At 32.8% G+C, this 22,695-nt stretch overlaps 1 protein-coding gene across 1 annotated transcript in view; it reads left to right on the top strand.

Moving 5' to 3' along the window:
* Positions 1-22,695, top strand: part of LRP1B (LDL receptor related protein 1B) — a 575,326-nt gene that overhangs the window by 461,041 nt on the left and 91,590 nt on the right. Inside the window, exons 42-52 of the mRNA XM_065751000.1 lie at positions 7,759-7,948; positions 8,575-8,779; positions 13,134-13,326; positions 13,752-13,877; positions 14,886-15,014; positions 15,838-15,957; positions 16,881-16,994; positions 17,206-17,355; positions 19,864-19,986; positions 21,438-21,557; positions 22,208-22,336. Of these exons, the coding sequence (XP_065607072.1) occupies positions 7,759-7,948; positions 8,575-8,779; positions 13,134-13,326; positions 13,752-13,877; positions 14,886-15,014; positions 15,838-15,957; positions 16,881-16,994; positions 17,206-17,355; positions 19,864-19,986; positions 21,438-21,557; positions 22,208-22,336 (1,599 nt within the window). The remainder of the gene's footprint in view (positions 1-7,758; positions 7,949-8,574; positions 8,780-13,133; positions 13,327-13,751; positions 13,878-14,885; positions 15,015-15,837; positions 15,958-16,880; positions 16,995-17,205; positions 17,356-19,863; positions 19,987-21,437; positions 21,558-22,207; positions 22,337-22,695) is intronic.

Below are 22,695 nucleotides of genomic sequence, written 5' to 3'. Positions count from 1 at the left end.
TTTATAGATCTAAATAGATTTTTATCTAAAAGTAATTTTAGTATAGTTTTAAGTGACTGAAAATGACAAAGTTTCAACAGAAACAATTATCTTTTTGATATAAAGGATTTGTATACTACATGCTTTTTCCATCTCATAACACATCTACCATTGGCTACTGTTTATTTTTTCAACTCAGAATCTGCATGTTGATTTTCTTTTTAATGAGTTGATCTGAAGAGAATCTTTTTCTACCAGGAACTGAAGGTTTCAGTTTGATCCAGAGAAAGTTGAAGGGAGATTATATACTATTCATAAGGTAAATTATTTGTGGTTTTGGTGGAGCTAATAATTAGTTGGATGAGGAATATCAATTGTATCATTGTCTTTAAATTTCCTATTAGAAAATATTATTTCTACTGTGGCCAGAGCCATTAGACCAAAGCCACATCATATTAAATGAAATGGCTTTTTTGTCAAATAAGACCTACTTGCATCTCTGGGATCGTAGACCTGTGTTGATGTGGGGAGACTATACAAATGCAATAGTCATAACATTAAATATCACAGTCCAATCTTTAAGATTGCTAGGTTTATTTCTGTTGTGTAGGATAAAGTTCAATTTGTCAATTCTGTGTTATAATTATTTATTTTATTTTTTTTATATAAAAATAAACAATCCAAAGATTTTCCTGCATATTTTGAAAAACTTAGAATGTCCCAAGTTGGAAGGATCCCACAAGGATTATCAAGTCCAACTTTTGGCTCCATGCAGGTCTACCCAAAACCCAAATTCAATGTCTGAGAGTGCTATCCAAACACTCCTTGAATTTCATCAGCTTCAGGCTGTGCCACTGCCCTGAGGAACCTGTTCTATGCCCACTGCCCTCAGGTGAAGAACCTTTTCTTAACACCCAGCCTTACCCCTCCCTCATGCAATTCCAAAAATGGCCTCTCCTCATATACAGTGCAAAATTCAGAACTGTTTTGGCTTGTTTCAAAGCAGATGTTTATCCAAGGAATACTTTTTGAAATAAGAATAAGCTTCTAAGCTGAATAGTCTTCTTTCTTTATCATGTGTATAGGTTTGAGATAATTCCTAAATTTGTCTACAAGTCTCTGTAGAAGAGTGTGGTATTGAAGTTGGTTTGATGTAGTGGTGCAACAGTAGAAAGAAAACAAATTGGTAATTGAAGAACAAAGAGAGAAGAGGGGAGGAAAACCAAAATGAAGCAAATAATAAAGGGGAAAAAATGTTAAGATGCTATACTCTCAGTATAAGCTGTTCCTTTCCTGGCTGTGTAAACAGTGACACTAAGACATTTTGCTGGCGTAACATCCTTCTCAGTATAAAGCAAAGTGTTATGTGGAAAAAATGTTGCTTCTGTTTTGAACTTCAAGCACTAGTGACTATAGAAGGTAAAAATTTATTCACTGCTAGCATAAAGTGTCAGGTCCTGTGATGTATTGTAAGGCTTTCTGCAGTCTGAATCTTTTAAAGGTGCTCCAATGTTCGCTACTATTCTTTCTAACTAAATGGGTCCAATTTAACTGTCAAAAAGGCATTTATATTCCCATTTCTCTTATAAAGCTTTAAGTATGGCACATTGTACTAGGTCCTTTCAGCTGTTGAACTTTCTTTGCTGAGAAAGAAATTTTTAATCAGTTAAAAATAAATAATATTGTTGCTTCTCATTTTGTAAATGAATTGCATTCATTCTAACTGTATATGATATAGTCCCAGTGACTTTCAATTTTTAATGGAGGAGAAGTGTGAGGCTATTGTAAAGCCAAAGACATGTAAGTAGTAAAATCGAAAGCTATTATTATAACTGCTGCCTTGTTTGCAAAAAAACACAATGTCTGGTTTTTCACATTTTGTTTTTGAATGTGACTGCGTACTATGATTAGTGCATAGAATTTGCAATGTGTGTAGTAAATAATTTGCTATAGAGGGACAAATTTTTCTGATTTATACTTCTACAATAACTGTTTTTTATAGCTATATATATATGTGTGTATATATATATGACAAATTTCATGGTATGAAACTCTTAAAATGTTTTCATAATGGGAACTGACATATGCTGATCTTTCAGTTCAGAATGTCACTAGCATTCCCAAGCTCAGTATTCAGGAAAGGTGCTTTTTTTTCTATTAAATTTGAGGTGAGTCATGATGGATTGAAATGGTGACTTCTTTAATTGTCCACCTTGCCTGTAAATTTTTTTTTACTGATGTAAATTCTTAGGCGCACTAACTTTTACATCAGCAGCTGTGGCTTAGTGTCACTAAATGCAAAGCCTTGTTATGGCCTTGCAAGAATGCAAGGATTGTATTTAATAAAATTAAATTATATTTAATTATTTATTAAATAAATCTACTAATGGACAGAATGTTCCATGAACTCTGTACATTTGCCCACTGTTCCTTTCAGTTTTTCCTTCTGGTTTCTCCATCCTGTTTGTGTTATCTGCACTCCATAGGTTACTAAGCTCCTTGTTAGTGAGCCTGCTAGTTTTTGCTGTGTGTTGATGGGTATTCAGGTATTAAACAACCAGCTTCACACACCTTCCCCAACTACAAACTAGGTTTACCACCGTTGTCCCATTGGTATGTTGATCAATATCCACACAGAAATATCCATCTAGCCTATACTTACCATTGCTTAGTTAGTTCATGTAGAAAAGATAAAAATCTGTCATGTGCTTTTCAGTTGGATAATTTAATCATGTAAATATGATTAAAGTCGTCAACTGCATGTTGTACTTTCCTTTTATGCTTAATTTGAGCAATTCCTTAATTGAATAGTCTCATCAGGAATCATCTATAGACCTACATGTGTTTGTTGGTGTACTACGAACATCTCACTGCATAAGCATCTGCCTGTCATTCACGCTGTACTTATTTCACAAATAGAGTAATTGTGTACAATATTTCATATACCTTCACTGATAAAGACTACATTAATGTTTCAAATCCCACAATAGATTTACCCAGTAGTTTCTTTTTCCTGAATATTTAAGAAATATTCTGTGAATTTATTTGATACTTGAGTTTTGATTTCTAGTCATACATAAACTGTAGTATTAGTAGTGCTTAGGAACTCAACAAAGTTTTTGTATCATGTGAGATTCCAATTTTCTTCCTTCTATAAAAATGAGTACTTGGTTTTGTTTTCTGAACTCAAAAGTAGTATTATTTCTCTTGTTAACAGCATAAGTTCATTCTTTCCAATCAGGTCTACTGCAGTATGTTTGAAAGAATAATAATTCTGTATCTGTGGAGCGATTTACAGTGTCTTAAGGTAGTTGTTGTCTGGAAGTACCCAAAGCCTATTTTATTACATTTAGTAATCTTTAATGTGTAATAGATTATAGTGTGATTTTATATTTTAGAGAGAAAAATAATATATTTGCTGACTTATGGTGTATTTTAGCAAACTTTGCATGTGTCATAAAATAAAATAGTACTCCTAGGCTGAATGTGATAATGAATGAATTGGTTGTTGTGGTTCTGAGTTGTTTGCACCATATTTTGTTTAAGGCTTTTATTATTTTTTTTTTTTATAATGTACTGTAAAATGGCCTTCTTCTACAAGTAATTGATGACAGAAGAAATTAAGAAATTAAATCAGTCTCTAATTTTTGAGTCAAAGGTAATTACTCTCAGCTTATTTTTTATTTTGTTTTTAATAGTTTATTAATCTTAGAAATTTTGTTTAGCAGAAATAATTTCCTCCCCTCTGGGAACGTGAAGAACAAAGTAGAAGGGAAACAATGCTTAAATATGCTAATTGAGCTCTTAGTTGTTTTTTTTTTTTTTTTTTTTGTCAGGTGTGTGTTTGTTTCTTTGTTTTTACTGTTTGTAAGTCCTTCACCTCAGATCAAGTAGTGATTGCCTGTTATCTATTGCCATATTCTTATTCAGATTTTTCTGTACGGCTTTTTTTGTCAGTCTGCGGTAAGTCAATTCAACTGTATCCTGATAAGAAAGTTGTGAAAGCCAAATCAGAGGTGAGATAAAAAAGATGATGTTTAATGTTAAGTTCTAAGCATTGAAGACTTTTCCAACGTTCTGATATGAAAATGTTCTTTGTGTTCGATTTTATTATTTTGAGGGGCTTTTCACCAACCATTGTTTTGTTTTTGTATCAAATTAAATGAAGACAATAGTTGAATTTGTTCATTAAAAAATAGGGAAGCTTTGACTGTGAGATTTCTAGAGAATTCCAAGCAGAGAAGATAGATCAAAATCCAGGAGACTGTGAAATTGTATATACATCACCAAAAGTTGAAAGCAAGAACTATTAGATAATTTAAATTTTACACCCTTAAGTATTTATTTTGTATTTGCAGTAATGAGGGAGATCTAATCTGAGTTCTTCAGTTATTGATTTGTTGCTGGTCTGTTCCCTGAGAAAGTCAGATGAAGATCAGCATGACAATATTTATAGGCCACATCTCATCTGCGGTACGCAATCCATCTTCGTTAAGTTCAGTAAAAGTGATAGATAGCATTTGGCAACATAATGATGTGATCGCTCTACCATTGCCTTTGTAAATCATAAGCTGTTGCATTCTCTTGTGTAGATATTTAATCAGTTATACACCCCATTACTGATTTAATTCAGAATGTCAGTGGCAGGTGAATAATGTGAGTATTTGTATATTAATATCATATTGTATTAATGTTCCTTTCATTTAAGTATGTTATTCATGTGAAAATCATAAACTGTTGCTTCATGACTTGAATAAATTTAATCAGTGCTGTAGGCATCTAATGCCATCACTGTTTTAATTCAATATGTCAGTGAAACAAATGTGTTTCTTTTCATTTCCAGTTTCTTTATGCTTTACTAATTCAGAATATTGTATGATGCTGTGAAATTGTGTGGCTGAGAGCAAACAAATCAGTAATTTTCATCCTGTCAGTAGATTTGGGACTGAATCCTCCAACTGTAGCATAAAATAAAATGAGAATACATTTCACATATATTTTAAAGTAACTGAATGATGATTGATTTACTGCAACAAGGAAAAAAAAATAAAGACAACTGTGTAATATCACTTAAGGAGTAAGAAACAAATGAATAAAAGTAATATTGGTGCAAAATGGTAATGCCATGACACCAGAGTGCAGTTGCTTGAGAGTCTTCTACTGTGCCCCTTCCTTGGCAATATGAATTTGGTTTTAGTTTTGATGAGAGCCACCAGCAGGTGGCAAAAGGAGCATTTTTAGGTCTATTTCTGTTCTTTTTTGATACCTGCCTTATATTAATTTTGAGTTTCATGACTGACATCTAAAACAAAAATAATTTTTCCAAGATATAACAAAAATACATTAGTATTGATTATTAATACAGTGGAAATTTGCCTACAAGAAGTACTGATGATAATTTATCCAGGTCATACAAATGCTAATAAGAACTAAGTTCCTTCCATTGTATGAAGTTATTTAAATTTTGGTTCGCTTTAGTGCTTACTCTCTGGACTTTGTCATTAAATTTAATATCACCTTACCTACAGAATCACGCTTCTTAAATCTTTTCTGTGTGGATTTTTCAATTCCATAATTGACCATCATGATAAAACTGAAAAAAAAATGTTAGTTGTCAAATAACAGAGAGTGTTTATTAATGTATTACAGATGTTGGTTTGGAGTTGTAGTATGAGGTACTTGCTCCAATTTTATAATTTGAGTACTTTTACCTGGTTTCTGCAGAATAAGGACTTACACACATCTTACATTTCAAGTAGACTGTAATGATTCTAGTTCTGGCAGGAGCAACATCATTATCCTTCGTCTAGGGCAGAACAGTAAAACTGTATGATATACTGACAATTTGCTTTCAAAACACTTGACAGATTCAGACAACTAACAAAGCTGAAGTTGTTAGAAGTTCAAAAGGTTACGTGAGGGAAGCGTTTTGATTTTTTTTTCCCCCTGGTTTTTGTCTTTCAAATGATATCTATGATTTGCATCAAATCCTGATTAAATCCTTGTTTTCTAATGGCTCTGTCTTTTTAATCCACAAGTTAAAGGCCTAGTTTGATTTTCGTAAAATCTTCCATAATTAAGATGAGGAAGCATTCAACTTTTAAAATATGAAATGTGAAAGCAGTGGAATGTATGCTCTAACTGTTCACTATGAGTAATGTGCAAAATTAGTCAGAATGTAGCAATGTACTTTCTGCCATCTTTTTAGCTTAGAAAATTGTAAGTATATATATTTTTAATGGAAATTTACTGATTGAATTAGAATTGTATTAATGGTTCTGTGTTTGTATTTATCAGTATCTAATCATTGTGGCTTCCTCTGCACCACTTCTAAAGTTCCTCATTTTTTTTATCAGATGGGAAGTCTTTATATTTGAGTTCAATTTCTTATTTACAAAACAAAAACTGAAATATCTTCCATATCTTTGTATTCTTTTAATGCTTGAAATTGAAAATAAATTCATTAGACTATTAAATACTGTACTCAGAATACTTGTTACCCATTAATCTTTCCTGAAGATAGAATTGTTATCTAGATTTGCAGTGGTTAGAATTTATTGTAATTTTCAGGTTGCTTTCAATCCCATTCTTAAACCTATTCACTTTTTTAAGTTACTATAAAGTGAACTAGTATCTTTACTCATTAGTGTCTTTACTCATTAGTGCACCTTGCACCTTCTTCAGTAGGATTACTCTTTCTACATATGTTCATCTACCTTTAATTCTTTAATGAGTGTTTTCAATTTCTGTTTTTTGTTTGTTTTTTTTTAAGAAACTTACCACAACTTTTCTGCAGATACATTGTGAAAATGTAGTGAGAAATTCTCCACATGCTTTAGAAAGAGAAATAAAAGATAAATAAAGAAAATACAAACAAAACAATTGATTAATTGCTTACTTCATGGCTTTAATTTAATGTTGCCACTTTCAGCTTAATGTGAGTTATTTGTGGAGTTCTTGCTCCTTGAAAAAGGTATGAAAAGCATGGTAAAACATTACATCTTCCAGCAAGCCAAGAGGGAATTGTAATATCACCATTATGTAGTCCTCATTATATTTTTAGATTTTGTCTTCTGTAATTCATTAATAGCCATATAAACCTTCTGGTCTAAAATTACTTGTTTCTAATAAAATAAGTGAAGTAATCAGTGTGCGTTTCTTTAATAATTCAAAAATAATGGTAGGAATCAATTACCACTTCTCACAGTCTGTCATTTTTATACACTGGAATCAGATGCTATTTATCTTTTCTGGATGTTAAATATATGTTTTAGCTGCTTAGTAATATTTGCTTTTGTTTCTAAATCACATTTTTTACAGAGTGAACGTTGTATTGTGGCATATATATGTATTGATGAGACATGGCTTGCATGAAGTCAGAAGTTGTGACTAATTTACTGCCAGGTTATTATTGCCAGTGTGTTACTATTTCAAGTTATTATTACTATTGTGTTTATAAGAGATATTGCAGTGAAAATATTACTGCAATACACAGGATAATTTACTATACTCATCAATAAGTCTGTTAGTATTGATCTTTCCATTTTATTATTATTTTTTTAATTGGCTAAGTATACAAAAATAATAAAACTTTGGTTCTGGGAAAAAAATGAACAACAAAAAAAAAAAAACCAGATTAAAATATACAAGAACTGATGGAGTAATCGGCTGAAATATTTTAACTATGATTTTGCAGGATCGACTTAACATCTTCAAGAAGAAAAAAAAGAGCATTTAGAAAGTGTCTTATTTGTTCTTTATTATAACCATGTCTTTCAGATGTTGGGTCAGTGGAGGGGCTTGCTTATCACAGAGCTTGGGACACTCTATATTGGACCAGTTCAACAACATCCTCAATCACAAGACATACCGTTGACCAGAGACGTCAAGGAGCTTTCAACCGGGAGGCGGTAATAACAATGTCTGAAGATGATCATCCACACGTACTAGCTCTAGATGAATGTCAAAAGTATGTATTATATCTTTCTTATCAGACTGTTTTTTAGCTATTATCAAGAACACGGGAATTCTACTTTACTTCTTTGTTACACAGTCAACTCATACAACTGAATCCTGTAAAGGTTAAACAAGTTTCTTGTTATAGGGCACAAATTTTACTGTGTGTGTGTCTATAAAAATCTGTATATACAGCACGTTATTCTGTATGCTTTTATGTTTGAGATCAAATATTGATGACATTTTCATAGTACATTACATTTCAAGAAAAGTCAGCTAATGTAAACAGACATTTACAAATTAGTGATATGCACGTTAGCAGAATTATTTTCAGGTTGTTTCACAGGTTATACTTATCTCCAATGGTATATAATATAGAGAGATGGCCAGAATTAAGCAGACTCATGAAAATTCGGTACTCTTATACCAGTTAATGAACCTACAAAACCACTATAACTTATGGAATACTGGATATTGCATATTCTTATTCACCATTGAGTATCACAGTTAGAGATGCCATTCATAATTGTCTGTGTAGACTTGTTTGTTTGGGTTTGGGTTTTTTTGCTCATTACATGAAGAGAATTAAATTATAAAATGTATCTTATTGTTTTCTTTATTATTTTGATTTTAATACAGCTTAATGTTTTGGACTAACTGGAATGAGCAGCTCCCAAGCATCATGAGATCTACCCTCTCGGGCAAAAATGCGCAGGTTATCATTAGCACAGATATTCTGACACCAAATGGACTTACCATTGATCATAGGGCGGAGAAACTTTACTTTTCAGATGGCAGCTTGGGAAAAATCGAGAGATGTGAATATGATGGATCACAAAGATATGTAAGTTAAACAAAAATCCCAAATGTATGTACTGTAAATCTGTTAGTTTGTGTTTGTTAGCATCTTTCAACTAGATAAAATGTTACAAAAAAGATAGTGAGCTTCATCTAATACTAGTTGTGTGTTAGATTGAAAACATTTTTTTTAGCTGGAAATAGTGCTCTCTTAACTCATCACGTTCCAATTTGTGAAATTCTGAAGATGTAAACACTTAATACAAGGTCTCTACATGCATTGCTATTGGCCCTGAAGCATTGTTGTACAAAACAATCTGTGCAAACTTTAGAAACATGGGAATAAATGGAGAAATGAATCTAAGAGATTGGAGATGTTCTTCTTTACATAGGAAGGTTATAATTTTCCTTTGTGTGTGAAACTTCACTGAAACCATTAGAAATTCTTTTGTGCAATGCTTGCAAGTACTGCTGTACAAATCTTATTTTTTTTCCTTTTCTTTCTTTCCATTTTCAAATATACTTGCACTCCTTTACACTTCTATCATAATAGATCTTGGTCTTGGAGCATTCTGTTAATTTCAGCTGAAGTAGACATTTTGCTTTGAATATGCTGAAGACAGTTGATCTGTACTAATGATTTTCTACATTTCTGGCATTTTATGAAGTCTTAATATACTTCTTAGTAGGTGGTTTGGTTTATTCATTTGTTTGCTATTTCATTTGAGAGAGAAAAATTGAGATTATATCTTTCTTTTATGTTCTTTTTTTGTCCTGTTGCTTTTTTATATACAATTCAGTTATATATCGATTCTAAATATTATGCAAAACGTGAACTTGCTTTCATTTAAGACTGTGTAATACTGTCAGAAATGACTCATATCGCTGGCATTGTTTCATCAGAATTGCTTATCATCTCATAGATGCATTCATTCATAATAAGAATATCAGAATCCAACCATGAAATTGTATTATTGATCTGGTGAAATACTTATAGGGCAGTTGTTCTTCACTGTTGGTATGTCATTCAGCCTGATGAGATCTGTTTTTTGTAACATTAAGATAATATATGTAATAATAATTCCAGTGCTATGGAGGCTTGCATCTGCTGGGGTCTTTCAGCAAGGTTTTGCTATCAGCCACTCCTTAAGAGTAGTTTAAAACCAATTACTCTTTACCTCACAGTCTGCTTGGTTACTTTTTAGTTTAAGTTAGATTAGCAAAGATAAAGGTCGTTTGGTATGAAATGATCATTTAATATAATGATTTTTCTTTCAGGCAGCAGCCTCTTCCTTTATCCTACTATCTATAGCAATCTAGTACAAATAAGTGAGTAGCAAATAACTTAGCAGTATTGAGTTGTATCTATTAAGTGCAGTGTTATAGTTTATTTAATATGTGGTTTCTGGAATACTTTTCCAAGATAGAAAGAATTTTTTGTTACATATATTACGTTTTCTTACTTAAAATTTGTGCTTAGGTGTTTTTTTTTTTTGTTCTCCTGTAGTACCACTGTGGCAGGTTTTTAATGTTTTTTTGTTTGTTTGTTTGTTTTGTTCTGTTTTTCTCTCCATCAATTTTTGATCCTGTTATCAGTTAGATTTAACATTATGGCCCAGCTGTGTTTGGCTACTTAGAAAATATAAAACCTTTTATCTGAATACAAAGATTGAGTTAATAGCAAATAAATGTGTTTTAAAAATTTTAGTTTGCTATTTACTGGGCAAAGAAATTGTACCTTTTGATTTGTTGTTGTTGTTTTCTCCTGCAATATTTTGTGCCCTGGAACTTTTTACAAATCTGGAACCTGAGAATATAATTACTGATTTGGAAACAAAATTCTGATCATCTTCTGACTTTCAAGTTGCAATATTTTGTTCTCAGTTGTTTTTGTGGGCCTGAAGATATGATTGTTAATTGATACAATCTAGTGGCTTCTCCACTAATTTTAACCTTCCAGTAATTATAGCCTTTGGTTATTAGAAGACATGTTTTTGTTCTGCCATAACTCTGTATTTAAGCAATGATTTTAAAAATAGTTCCAAAGTTGGTGTTCAGCTTCTTCTTTCAGTAACACTTTTACAATATCTGCTCATCTGACTACTTAACACAGAAGTTAAAGGTCTGTCTTTGACTTTCTGCAGCTGGAATGTTTTGTTCTTGATGCTTTTCTTTTGCAAATCTGGTCTAAAAGATCATGTGTTTCTTGAACTTGCGAATGCTTCCTGTTAGCACGTGTTAGAGGAAGACCAGAAACAATTCCAAGAGTGAAATACCCACTAGCTCTTACACTTACTAAACTGTTTTGACAAGGGATTCACACCATTGTCATTATTTAGTCTTATTTGGATAGCTTTGTACAGTAATCCTGGCTGGGTAAAGAAAGTGCTTCCCAACCAATGGTAATGAAGTCCTCCAACCCATGGAAGCTATCTAGCTGGCTGATAGGGAAGCAACACTGTTAAATTGGGGCTGATTGCTGGGATATCTTGATAGTCAGTGTACTATAGTGTAGATAGTAGTGTGTATAGCCTAATAGGAATTAAATGCAAGAAGGAATTAATGAAAAGTCAACAATAATCTGTAAGGCTATTGAGAATAAGGTCTCTCTAATCCCGCAGGCTCATATAAAACTCTAAGAAGTTGGTTTAAATCTAATACTAGATGTGTGTTCTCACTGTCGTTCACTATGTTGAGAATTAGTAATGTGTAATTATTACATATGTCATTGCAGAGAACGTGATTAAAAATCATAATTTGTGGAGATAAATACCTGAATAATACTAAAAAGTGCAGACTGCTTACATAAATCATTCACCTAAACTGAAAATATGAATAGTAGCAGGAGCAGTGCAAATGTAGAATTGCATTTGATTTTCAGAGTCTTAAGCATGTTAGTTTCCATTACAGAGAAATAGAAAAATTCCTGAAGAGGGAGTTCTTCTGATTCTGTTACATCTCACTTGAATAAATCCATGGCAAAATGATCTTACTGTTTATGGTAAATGTGGTGTTTTAAGATAATCTTTTTTCCCAGTTGCTGTAACTGCTATTCAAGCCTGTCCTGATGGTGTTACTGGAAGATGGAAAAAAAAAATCCTTGCTTTAGAGATTGTACACTGATGATAAAATACTTTCATTCAGGATAATTGTGAACTTTTGATGTCAGCAACAAATATCATTATTTTATGTCAGTGATTTACTAGAAAGAGGAAGAAATCTTTTTATTTTCCGTTGACTGCTGCAGTAGGTATCCAAACAGTAATGAAAACCAGTGTTGTAGAACTAGATGATACATCCTGCTGCAGAAATATAGACTACACTGTGAACAATGGGTAGAGAGATGGTCTTCTTCTTAATGCTTGACTGAATTTAGTTTTGTACCTTCCAGTTCTCTTTACCTACATATTATCTGTGTATGTGAGGTAGCAACTCCATGTATGGTATTCTGCCTCATAGAGATTCTGTTTTCTAAAGAACTGTGTGCTTTTTCCCTTCTACTTAGCATACAGCTCCCCATTTCAGCACAGTTTATGCACCCTTATTTGAGCAACAGGCAACATATACTGCAGCTGCATGATTACAGATTAACTGGGCATTATACTTGTGCTGATAATGTGGTTGCAGAATAGGATACCTGAACAGGCTTTTGCCTGCATTCTCCTATGTGGAAGCACTGCTTTGGGTCATTTGCTGCTTCAAGTTTCTATAAAATTTATTATTAGTTGACTATTTTGGAGTTTTTATGAATTGAAAGCATAGAGATTCAATTGTACGAAAAACTGTTTGATGTATTTGGGTGTGTGTTTCCTGAAAAGTGTCACAGTCTGTTTATATCTTTATCCAAATCCTAGATGATGAATATCAATAACTCTACATAAGCCAGCAAAGTACTTGCATTGGCTTCTATTATTATTTTTGGTGCAGACAAGAAATCAGCAAGTGAAAAAGGGATTGGGGAGTAGTGGGTATATCTGTTTGTACTGACTATCCCTGCAGGCTAACCAGATGGGGAAGCCCCAGCAAGATTTCATTAGGGTTACAGTGCAAAGATCGGGATGTACTCTGCATGGTTCTGCTATATCTGCAGGGATCATTGTCCAGATCTTTAGATACTGCTGAGAAAATTAATGTGCAGGCTGTATGAAATTTAGCAACATCAGCAACAGTACAATTTTAAAGAGTCAAGTTTGATTGACACTGAATCATACAGCCTTCACAATGACTTGTCAGGCAAACAAAGACCGTCTGTTGTTGTGGCATTTTGTCTGGTGTTATAAGTGTCAAAGAATAAGTATTTTGTCTAAAACTAAACAGTCATGTGAATCACACCTTGTAGTTTTAAAATTTCAGAGAGAGCAGCCCTTCTCATGTTTCTTTTCTGTACTTATGTGTTCTAGGTAATTGTCAAATCTGGACCAGGCACCTTTCTGAGCCTGGCTGTGTACGATGATTATATTTTTTGGTCAGATGGGGTGAGAAGAGCTATTCTGCGCTCCAGTAAATACACAGGAGGAGATACTAAAGTTCTTCGTTCGGATATCCCACATCAGCCAATGGGCATTATTGCTGTTGCCAATGATACAAACAGCTGTAAGTTACAAAAGCAGATGCGCTATTTCAAGAATGTTATGTAATTTTAATAAATTAAAATATTTTACTTTATTTCATGACTTAATTTTTCTAGGAGCTACTAGCAAAAGGTGAAATAAACCGTATTGAATGAACTTTGTTTGCTATGTTCATTCTTCTAATTTGATAGTAGCTAAATCACTTCTTGTCAAATATCTGCAGTTTTGTATGCTGTAAGGGGAGGTTTAGTGATTGTATTCGAGGGAACTCCATTTGTTTATCTTCAGTATGCAACCCTCTGAGACATACTGACATTTTCATTTCACTGATAAAACTTGAGCCAATTGCCCATAAATCTGAAATACAACAGTCTTTTCTTTCTCTAGTAGATTTGCTACTGCAGCAAGTTTAATAATAGAGTCCATCTTTTACTTTTTATTCTTCAGGTGAATTATCTCCTTGTGCACAAATGAATGGAGGTTGTCATGATTTATGTCTTCTGACTCCTGATGGACGAGTGAACTGTTCATGTAGAGGGGATAGAATACTGATAGATGATAACAGATGTGTGAGTAAGTAATACTAGCTGATGCAATGCTTTTTCTGTGGTGTGGTGCAGTTGACTGTCACAAAATCAGTTGGCCCAAGTCATGAATTTGACTTCTATGTGCTTTAAATTGTTCTAGACATTTATTTATCTATTTACAAATTTTGACAGAGCTTGGGATAAAAAGAGCTTTAAGCTATTTTGCATCTGATAAGACTTCTGTGGAGTTAAAATGTGTTAATATTTATTAATTTCTGAAATTTCATTCTGGATATTTGTGTTCTGCTTAAATTTTCTTATACTAACCTAGATTAACTACAAATCAAATTTAGGATTCTTAGTTCTTACCGTCCTGAAAAAGGGGGGAAAAAAAGAAAAAAATAGAAAAAGAAAAAAAGTGCACTGATAAACACGATTGCCATTTTAAGGACTCCGTAAGTCACAGAAGGGATCAGATTTCACTTTGCCCAGACTCCACATTTGCAGCACTTTTATACTTCATATTTGAATCAAGTAAAGAGTTGTTTTCAAGTTATATTGGCTTAAAACTTTCATATAGAGGACAGCTGTTCCTCCTGAAATTGAGTGGAAATATTGTAATGGAAATGAGCAAAAGCATAATAAATAGATTTCATTTGCTCATTCTTCCTCTTGAGTTGAGAACAGTGATAACAAAGTCATTATCTCTTCACTGTTAGATTGCTTCACTACTTGTTCCCATAAGTTCATGGATCTTCAGTTGCATTTGTCTTTTATAGTCTCTCCAACCTTGGACTCGAATTCACCCCAATATGAAATTTCAGAAAATTTCTTGTTATTTAAGTATCAATCCTTAATGTTGTGTGGTATCAACAAGATTACAAATCACCCCTGCAGGTCACCATTATGGGAGTGCTACCAAGTTTTGATGCTATAGGGTTTTTTGTACACAGGTGTTTGAAAAGAGATATTAAAATTGGAACCATTGTTGCTCTTATTTTCACTACATGTAAAAGGTATAAAAAATAATGTGCAATTATTTTTTAATTTTTAGCGAGAAATTCTACTTGCAACATTTATTCTGAGTTTGAATGTGGAAATGGTGAATGCATTGATTATCAACTGACTTGTGATGGCACTGCTCATTGTAAGGACAAGTCTGATGAGAAACTTTTTTACTGTGGTAAGTATTTCCAGACATTTCACCTTCAAGGTTATGAATTCCTATATTGATTTCTCTGTGACTCTTCTGACACATACCAACTGATCACCAAAACGAACAAGAAGAAAATGCTAAATCACTCATCTAATTTAAAACAAAACAGATATTATATGGAGAAAATCAATTGCATGCCTGTAGCTTCTGGACTTCTCATTCTTCGGATATCCACATCCCAGTCTTGATCTCTCTTCTGTTTCCCAAAGGAATGACTTAGTCATATCAAAACTACTCATTATGTTTATACATGCCCCTTCCAGAATTTTAGGAAAACTCCCAGACTTCACCTGTGTTGTTTTAATAGCCAAGGTTGATACCATATAAAGGAAACATTTCCCTATAGTATAGTTTCACAGATTACTTTGGGAAGGAGAGTAGGTTGAACAAACAAAGAGAAAGTCATATGGGAACAAATTAGAAAGTTGTATCTGGTGAAGAATCTCAAAACTCTGTTTCTTGTTATTCCAGAAAGCAGTCAGTTTTAGGTTTAGGTACTCTTCAGTACTCAAAAAATAATAATAATTAATTTTAAAAAAGGCAATTTCAAAGAGTTTGTATTTTTATATATTTTTGTCATTTTACACTCTGTCTTAATACTTTATTTTAGAGTAAATATAGCGTATTTTATTCTGTTTCACCTGAATTGCTAATGCTATGTGTCGCCTAGATGACAAAAGTGTGCAAAAGCAAATATGTTTTAAACGTCTTTCAGGAGTGTGTCTGTTTCATCTTAGTGTAAGGATATTGGTATACCAAATCTCTCAATTAAATTATTTCTGTTTTCCAGAAAATAGAGGCTGTCGAAAGGGTTTCAAACCGTGTTCTAATCGACGCTGTGTTTCACGTAACAGAGTATGTGATGGTACAAATGACTGTGGTGACAACTCTGATGAATTTGATTGTAAAGGTAAATGGCATTACTTCCAAGGCAATTTCCAACTACTGCTGTATAAATATGTATTTGGTGAAGAGAAGTAGTTAGAAAATGCAGATATTTTTATTGGAATCACAGGAGTTGGGATTGTTTTTTCATAATTTGAAAACAAGAGCAGATGCACACTGTTTGAGATCACCTGTTGGGTTTGAATTTGGTTTACATTTACCTTTCTGTAGGAGGAGAGTTTTGGTTTTTGTTGTTTTGTTGTTGGTTTTTTTTTTTTGTCCATGGAAAACTCCAAATATAGTACTGCTTAGTCCATGAAGTGATAACATGAGGCAGTATCTTTGCCACAAAAGAGAAGGATGTTAAATATGCTATTCCCTCTCTATGTTACCTTTTTCTTTTTTGAAGTAGGTGATGTTTTCTTTTCTTGCTCCACATATGCATTGCAATGTCTGTGTCCTTTATAAAATGTATCACTATTGTTTTCCTTCTCATAACAATATTGTTTTTGCATTTTAAAGCATGAATATTTATATGGTGCTTCTGTCAGTGAATGAAATCTAGCTCGTGGACAATGCAAATCCTTAGTTACAGTCCAGGAAGTAGTAGTGAATGAAAAAGTAGTTATGCCACAAAATATAGCTTAACCGTACTCACCTACATCAGCTACTTTTCTGCAAGTGCTATGTGGCTTTTAAAACATCTGAAAACAGCTGATTTTGGGTAGAAAGAAAAGTGTTCAAGGAAGTGTTAACACCACATTCCATCCCACGTGGACTTAAATTAATTAAGGTTTAGAGATTTATAGATAGTCCATATTAAGCCTTTTGAAGGGCCATTAGCTTCTGAATGCACTATCTTAAAAGGTAGAAACTGTAAACATAATAATTATACATCTGAACCACTTATTACGTTAATTTATATATATTTTTATCCATACATTATAGATTCAGTATGTGCTTCGACAGAATTCCGTTGTGCAGATGGGACTTGCATTGGCAAATCAGCACAGTGCAACCAGATCATTGATTGTGCAGATGCTTCAGATGAAAAGAACTGTAGTAAGTTTGTGTTTGTATGTGCTTCATCTTTGCATCTGTTTCATGGTTATTTCTTGTTTTATAGCAGATCATTACTTGTTGGATAACAGCAGCTGCATGGTCTGTGCAAACTCAAGATAAATGTGAAAACCAAGCAATAAAGCTTTCAATTAGTATTAGGTGTGATATATTGTGATATATATTTATGTTGTGATTTATTGTCTCCTTCCAGATAATACAAACTGTGCTTACTTCTATAAACTTGGAATCAAATCCACCGGATTTATTAGCTGTAATTCCACTTCACTTTGTATACTGCCAGAATGGATATGTGATGGATCTAATGACTGTGGAGATTATACAGATGAACTAAAATGCCCAGGTAACCATCAAAAAGAAAACTGAAATATTTATATTATGTTTCTGGAAAAATATTTTCCTTTTTTTTGTTGTTGTTGTTATTGTAGTTTTGTTTGTTTGTTTTGTTTTGATTATAACTATTAGAAAGTTTGGTCAATACATAATATTTAACACAGTTGTAAGTATAATAATGGAGCTTTTTCACTTTTCTTTTCGTTTCACTAGATAATGCAAATTTTTACCATTTAATGCGTTTCTCTGAAGACAAGTGTAATACTCAACTTCATATTTGATCCAGGTTAGGTCTGTCATTATTCATTTGTGTTTGGTTAGAAGATAAATCATAAAAAATCCAGCTCCACCAGAAAGATGAAGGAACGTTTTCAGTGGATGGTATTTCCTTCTTGATATACTTTTTTTTTTTTAACTTTCTCTTTTGTTTTGTTGAGGTACTTAGTATAGACTGACAGTGTTAAATCCAGAACTGCTGTTTTTCCAGTTTTTCTGAGTCAGTAGAAAGACTTGGCAAATAAGCCAAGGCATTTTAGAAATCTTCCTTTGAAGGCAGGAATGTCTGTCCATGTTGTCTTAGTCTTCTGAATTTGCATCTTCCTTGAATATATCAAGCCAGTACCCAATATAGTAGATGAAAACTTAATTTTGCTTTGTGTCATTGAAAATGCACTTTAAAATTTTATTTCCATTTGTTCTCATAATTGACTCCCACGTGATTGTAGTTGTCTTCTGTGGCCAGTATCTCTCTTTTCTTCTAAGAATTACTGTTAGTAAAAATAAAACTTTGAATTTTATGTTATTGAATACTACCTAATTGTTGCTAGCCCAGTAATTAATGTCTTTTGATTATTCCCAATTAGTATTCTGTTTGTCTGTGTAATTATACATAGTGTCATCAAGACCTTCTGTTAGAATTCTCATTTACTTAGTGTCAACTTTATTGATGAAAAAATTTACTAAGATTCAGAAGATAATTTGGAACCTTACCACTAACATCAATTAAACAAGATATTAAGAACTTTTATCCTCCCTGTAGAGAGAGGCTTGTTAAATTAGTCTTCTTTCTAAACTCCATATTTTCCAGGTTATTTAATAATTCTTTAGAATTAGCTGTATTAGAGCTCAAAATAGTTTAGAATTACTTTATTTCCTTTGTTTGTCGGCTTTTTACCATCCCAAAGAAGATTTTGAGGCACTGTGATATAGCTTCAGTAAACTAATGTTGCATAAGTAAACTAATGTTGCATTTTATTCCATTGTCCATTTATTTGTGTTACTTTATTCTATCTTTCCAAATGTGTTCCAAAACGTTCCATCATGTTAATGTGTGACTAATTGCCTGGATCATCCCTTTATTTGAAAGCAGTGCCATTCCAGTTCAACCCACTTGTGATTTCCTTTGGTATCTCATTCAAAACTGCCTGCCTCTGGCACATTAAGTTTCTGAGTGTTGTTTCTGTTATGAATATGATAATTCTCATTATCAGTCTTAACTTTACTCAGTGCCATTGTTCTTAACAAAAAAAAAAAAAAAAGAGTAAAAATATTCATTTAGGGGTGGTTGCACTTATCTTTAATCTTTAATCGGTTGCACCAATCTTTAATCTCTACCCAGCCATCAAAGGCATCCGATTTCTTCCTTTATGCATTTTTTTTAATACTCATGCAGCAGTAGAATGCTTAAATCTCATAATTTTATTTCTATTTTTTTCTTGAGAGAAAATAGAGGAAAAAAGCACTCTAAAAAAACAACAGTATAAATTGCCCTGATAGATGAAAGAAGTAATAGAATCCTTAGCAGAGATCTTCAGTGCTTGGAATGAGTAATTATTGCTTGGATTTTCACAGGCCAAGAGATGCTTGAAATTTTGAAAACAATCTGTGCCACTCAATGGACTAATTTATCTACTTATGTCTTGAAACTATGCATATTGTCATGTTTTCTTTCCTTATGTCTGTTTTCTTCGTATTCATTAAAGTAAATCTTAAATAACTTTCACCCAGTACAAAGAAATAAAGTATGGAAGAATTACTTTTTTGTTCACAACAGAATCTAAATCTCTGGCTCCAACGTCAGTGATAAAATTTGGTGGCAACAGTCAGTGCATGCCTCAGATTTATTGCTTATCTCAATGAATGTGACAAAAAATACTACCCTAATTAGGTTATCTTGTAGATACTTGAGGATAGATCAAAAGGGTAATTTCTTCAGCTGCTGTAAAATGGCAAGCAGTTTTGATTTACCTTACATAAAATATTGTAAACTGAACTACTTTTTCCACTATAGATCCCTTTAATTGATGTTGTTCCTTTGCAAGTATTTCAGCTCCCTACTCTTAGTCATCACTGTTTTCTAATTGCTATGAACAGAGTTAAATAATATGTATATTTTTTTACATTTTTACACATAATCACTTTGTTGTCCATCAGTGTTCAGGAATTTAGCAGAAATGTATTAGGCTCCTAATCATACTAGTAGAGACCATTTTACATTACATTCTTTATTTTATCACAGTTCAAAACAAACCCACATGTGAAGAAAATTATTTTGGTTGTCCTAGTGGAAGATGTATTCTGAACACCTGGCTATGCGATGGGCAGAAAGACTGTGAGGATGGAGTGGATGAATTGCACTGTGGTGAGCATTTGATCTGACTTTAGTTCTGTAAATCACCACATTTTAAAAGGAAAATGTTTGTTAATATATCTTAGAGAATGAACATAATATATGGAAAAGGTCTCTTGTGCAAAATTTTCAGATTAAAATCATTACTTTCAGTATTTGATACCCTATCTTACACTAGAATAAGAATCATCTTTATTTATTTTTTTTCCACTAAAGAGACACTTTCTATTTCTTTAACATCCAACAGTTGCACGAATTCTTTGTGATTCCTCACTAGAACATTTTTAGAGATACAATCAGGTCTTATTAATACTTTCTATCTGTAACAGAAAGTAAATAAAATAGACCTTTATGGAATAAAAATAGATGCTTCTTGCATCAGAGGCAATATAGATACAGCTATTTAAAGTAACGACAAAATTGGTGGGAATAAAATGCAGTATAAATTGTGAGAAGCATTAAGAGTCCATTCCACCTCAGATCTCTTATGGTTCTTAAATTTTGTGTAACTGAGGAGGAATTCAGGCTTATTTTGCTAGTAGTGAGAGCTAGCCTTTACATTTGAGTGGATTAATCCAACATATGATTTTTATAATTCAATTTTACTTGAACAGCAAAATCTTTTTTTTTTTCAGAGATAAGGAAGTGATTTTAGTCAATCTTTTTTTTTCCATGCTATCAACTCTTACCTATTCTGAGGTAGTTGTTAAAATATTATATATTTGAATCAAATTAAATTACCGAAAATTCTTTTTATTACTAATATTTAAATCTGTTGTCACCAGTTATAAGAGTATAAATTTTGCCCTTAAAGAGGGAAGTCTGGCAAAATTGCATTTTATTACCTTTTCAGAAAAGATCATCATAATAGAATTTATTTAGAGTATTTCTGCCATCTGATTTAGAGGATTTGAAGTTTGCCATTATTTTCAACTTATACTAAAGTGTTAATGGGTTGACAAATATTAAATAAAATATTTCTTTGAGACACAGATAAAACAACATAAAATATTTTAGAGATGAAATTCAATACTGTGGTATTGAAAGAAAAGTAGAGTTGTGAATTTGGACTGTTCTGTCTCTGCCCAAAATAAAGCACTTCACTACAGTTAAAACATCCACATGAAAGTGCATACATTAGCCTTATATTTTTGAAGGTTTTTCTCACTCTGCTAGCAAAGTGAGCTAAAATATTAGAATGCAAATATTTTGAATGTTTTGCCATTTATATAAATAATTACATTTATATAATGAATGACTTACTTTTATAAATGCACTGGTGAACGAAGACTGTAATTTCTGGAAATCAGATGAGGATAATGTATTTATATATTAATACAATATAATTGGGAAGACAGAACTAGTCTGGGGATTTCTATGCTGAGGGTTTTTTTGGCTAAACTACAGGGAGCACAGTGCTGTTTTGAACCTAAAAAAAATGCAGTGGCTGGTGTCATTCCTAGATTCATCCTGTTCATGGAATCAGTTTGCTTGCTCTGCAAACAAGTGCATCTCTAAGCAATGGATTTGTGATGGTGAGGATGACTGTGGAGATGGTTTAGATGAGAGTGATGCTATCTGTGGTAAGTAGAATAATTTTAGATCTGTAACGTGTCAGACCATCCATACAGAAAGAGACCAAAGGATCCAGGAAGCCAGTGGGAAGGGAGCTAGTATAGTGAATACAGTTCACTAAGGAGATTAAGTGATGGATTGAGCAATTCAAAACAGTAAAAACTGAATGCTAGGATATAATATTTTGTCTAGAGAAAATCCTGTTAAATTAAAATAATAAGAAAAAGACAGATATGTAGTCAGGCAGTATGTTAAGTTACCTGCTTTGGAAATGTTGGAGATTTTATTTCTCCCTCTACTATTGCTCATACTCTCCTAGGTATATGGGGCTGATGCATGCAAGTTCTGAATAACAGTATCCTCTCAGCATAGAGTACAGTTATGAAAAGATTGTGTGTCTCATGGGTGTAGATCCTTTATTCATACAGTCCCAATGTAAAGCCCTGAATTGGTTTATAAAGTTATCCTGTTGGACTGTTTTCATAAATCAAAATTAATTCATTTCATAAATTAAATGTCCTTGCAGTAAGTTGAAAGAGTGAGAAAATGGGAGATACAATAGATTGACAAAAATTTACTGTAAAATACAGGCTAGCCTGTATGTTTGCCAAACTGAACCAAGAAAAATTTTCTTTGCAACCACTTGTTATTTTCTCAGGTTCAGTGACGTGTGCTGTGGGGACATTCAGTTGCCTAGGCTCCCATGCCTGTGTTCCTCAACACTGGCTTTGTGATGGTGAAAGGGACTGTCCAAATGGAAGTGATGAACTCTCTACAGCGGGCTGTGGTATGTTTGCATTAAAGGATATGTGGTATTTCTTTCCTTGTCACATTTGCCTTTATGATATCCAGAAATTGTTTGTGTCTGTAGAGTCATACTTCTGTTATCCAGATTGTTAGTACAATTATATGGAGCACACATAGCTGCATCCTTAAATGTTTTAATCAGTCAACCAACTTTAGATTTGGTTAATATATGCTGATGTACACCAGCTGAAAATGGTGTGTCACATCACATGCTACACAGCATGTCTACTAATTAAAATTAGCAGATTGTTGACTACAGTACATTTCTTGAAGAAATGCTGCTCTATGTGATAGAAGTTGCACATCATAAACAGAGATACAGTATTGTCCCTAATTTTT

Source organism: Cyrtonyx montezumae, unplaced genomic scaffold (genome assembly GCF_038088225.1).
Source record: "Cyrtonyx montezumae isolate F1298 unplaced genomic scaffold, pur_monq_1.0 scaffold_7, whole genome shotgun sequence".
Lineage (NCBI taxonomy): Eukaryota > Metazoa > Chordata > Aves > Galliformes > Odontophoridae > Cyrtonyx > Cyrtonyx montezumae.
Note: the sequence above shows the minus strand (reverse complement) of the source record. Positions and strands in the feature narration are given on the sequence as shown.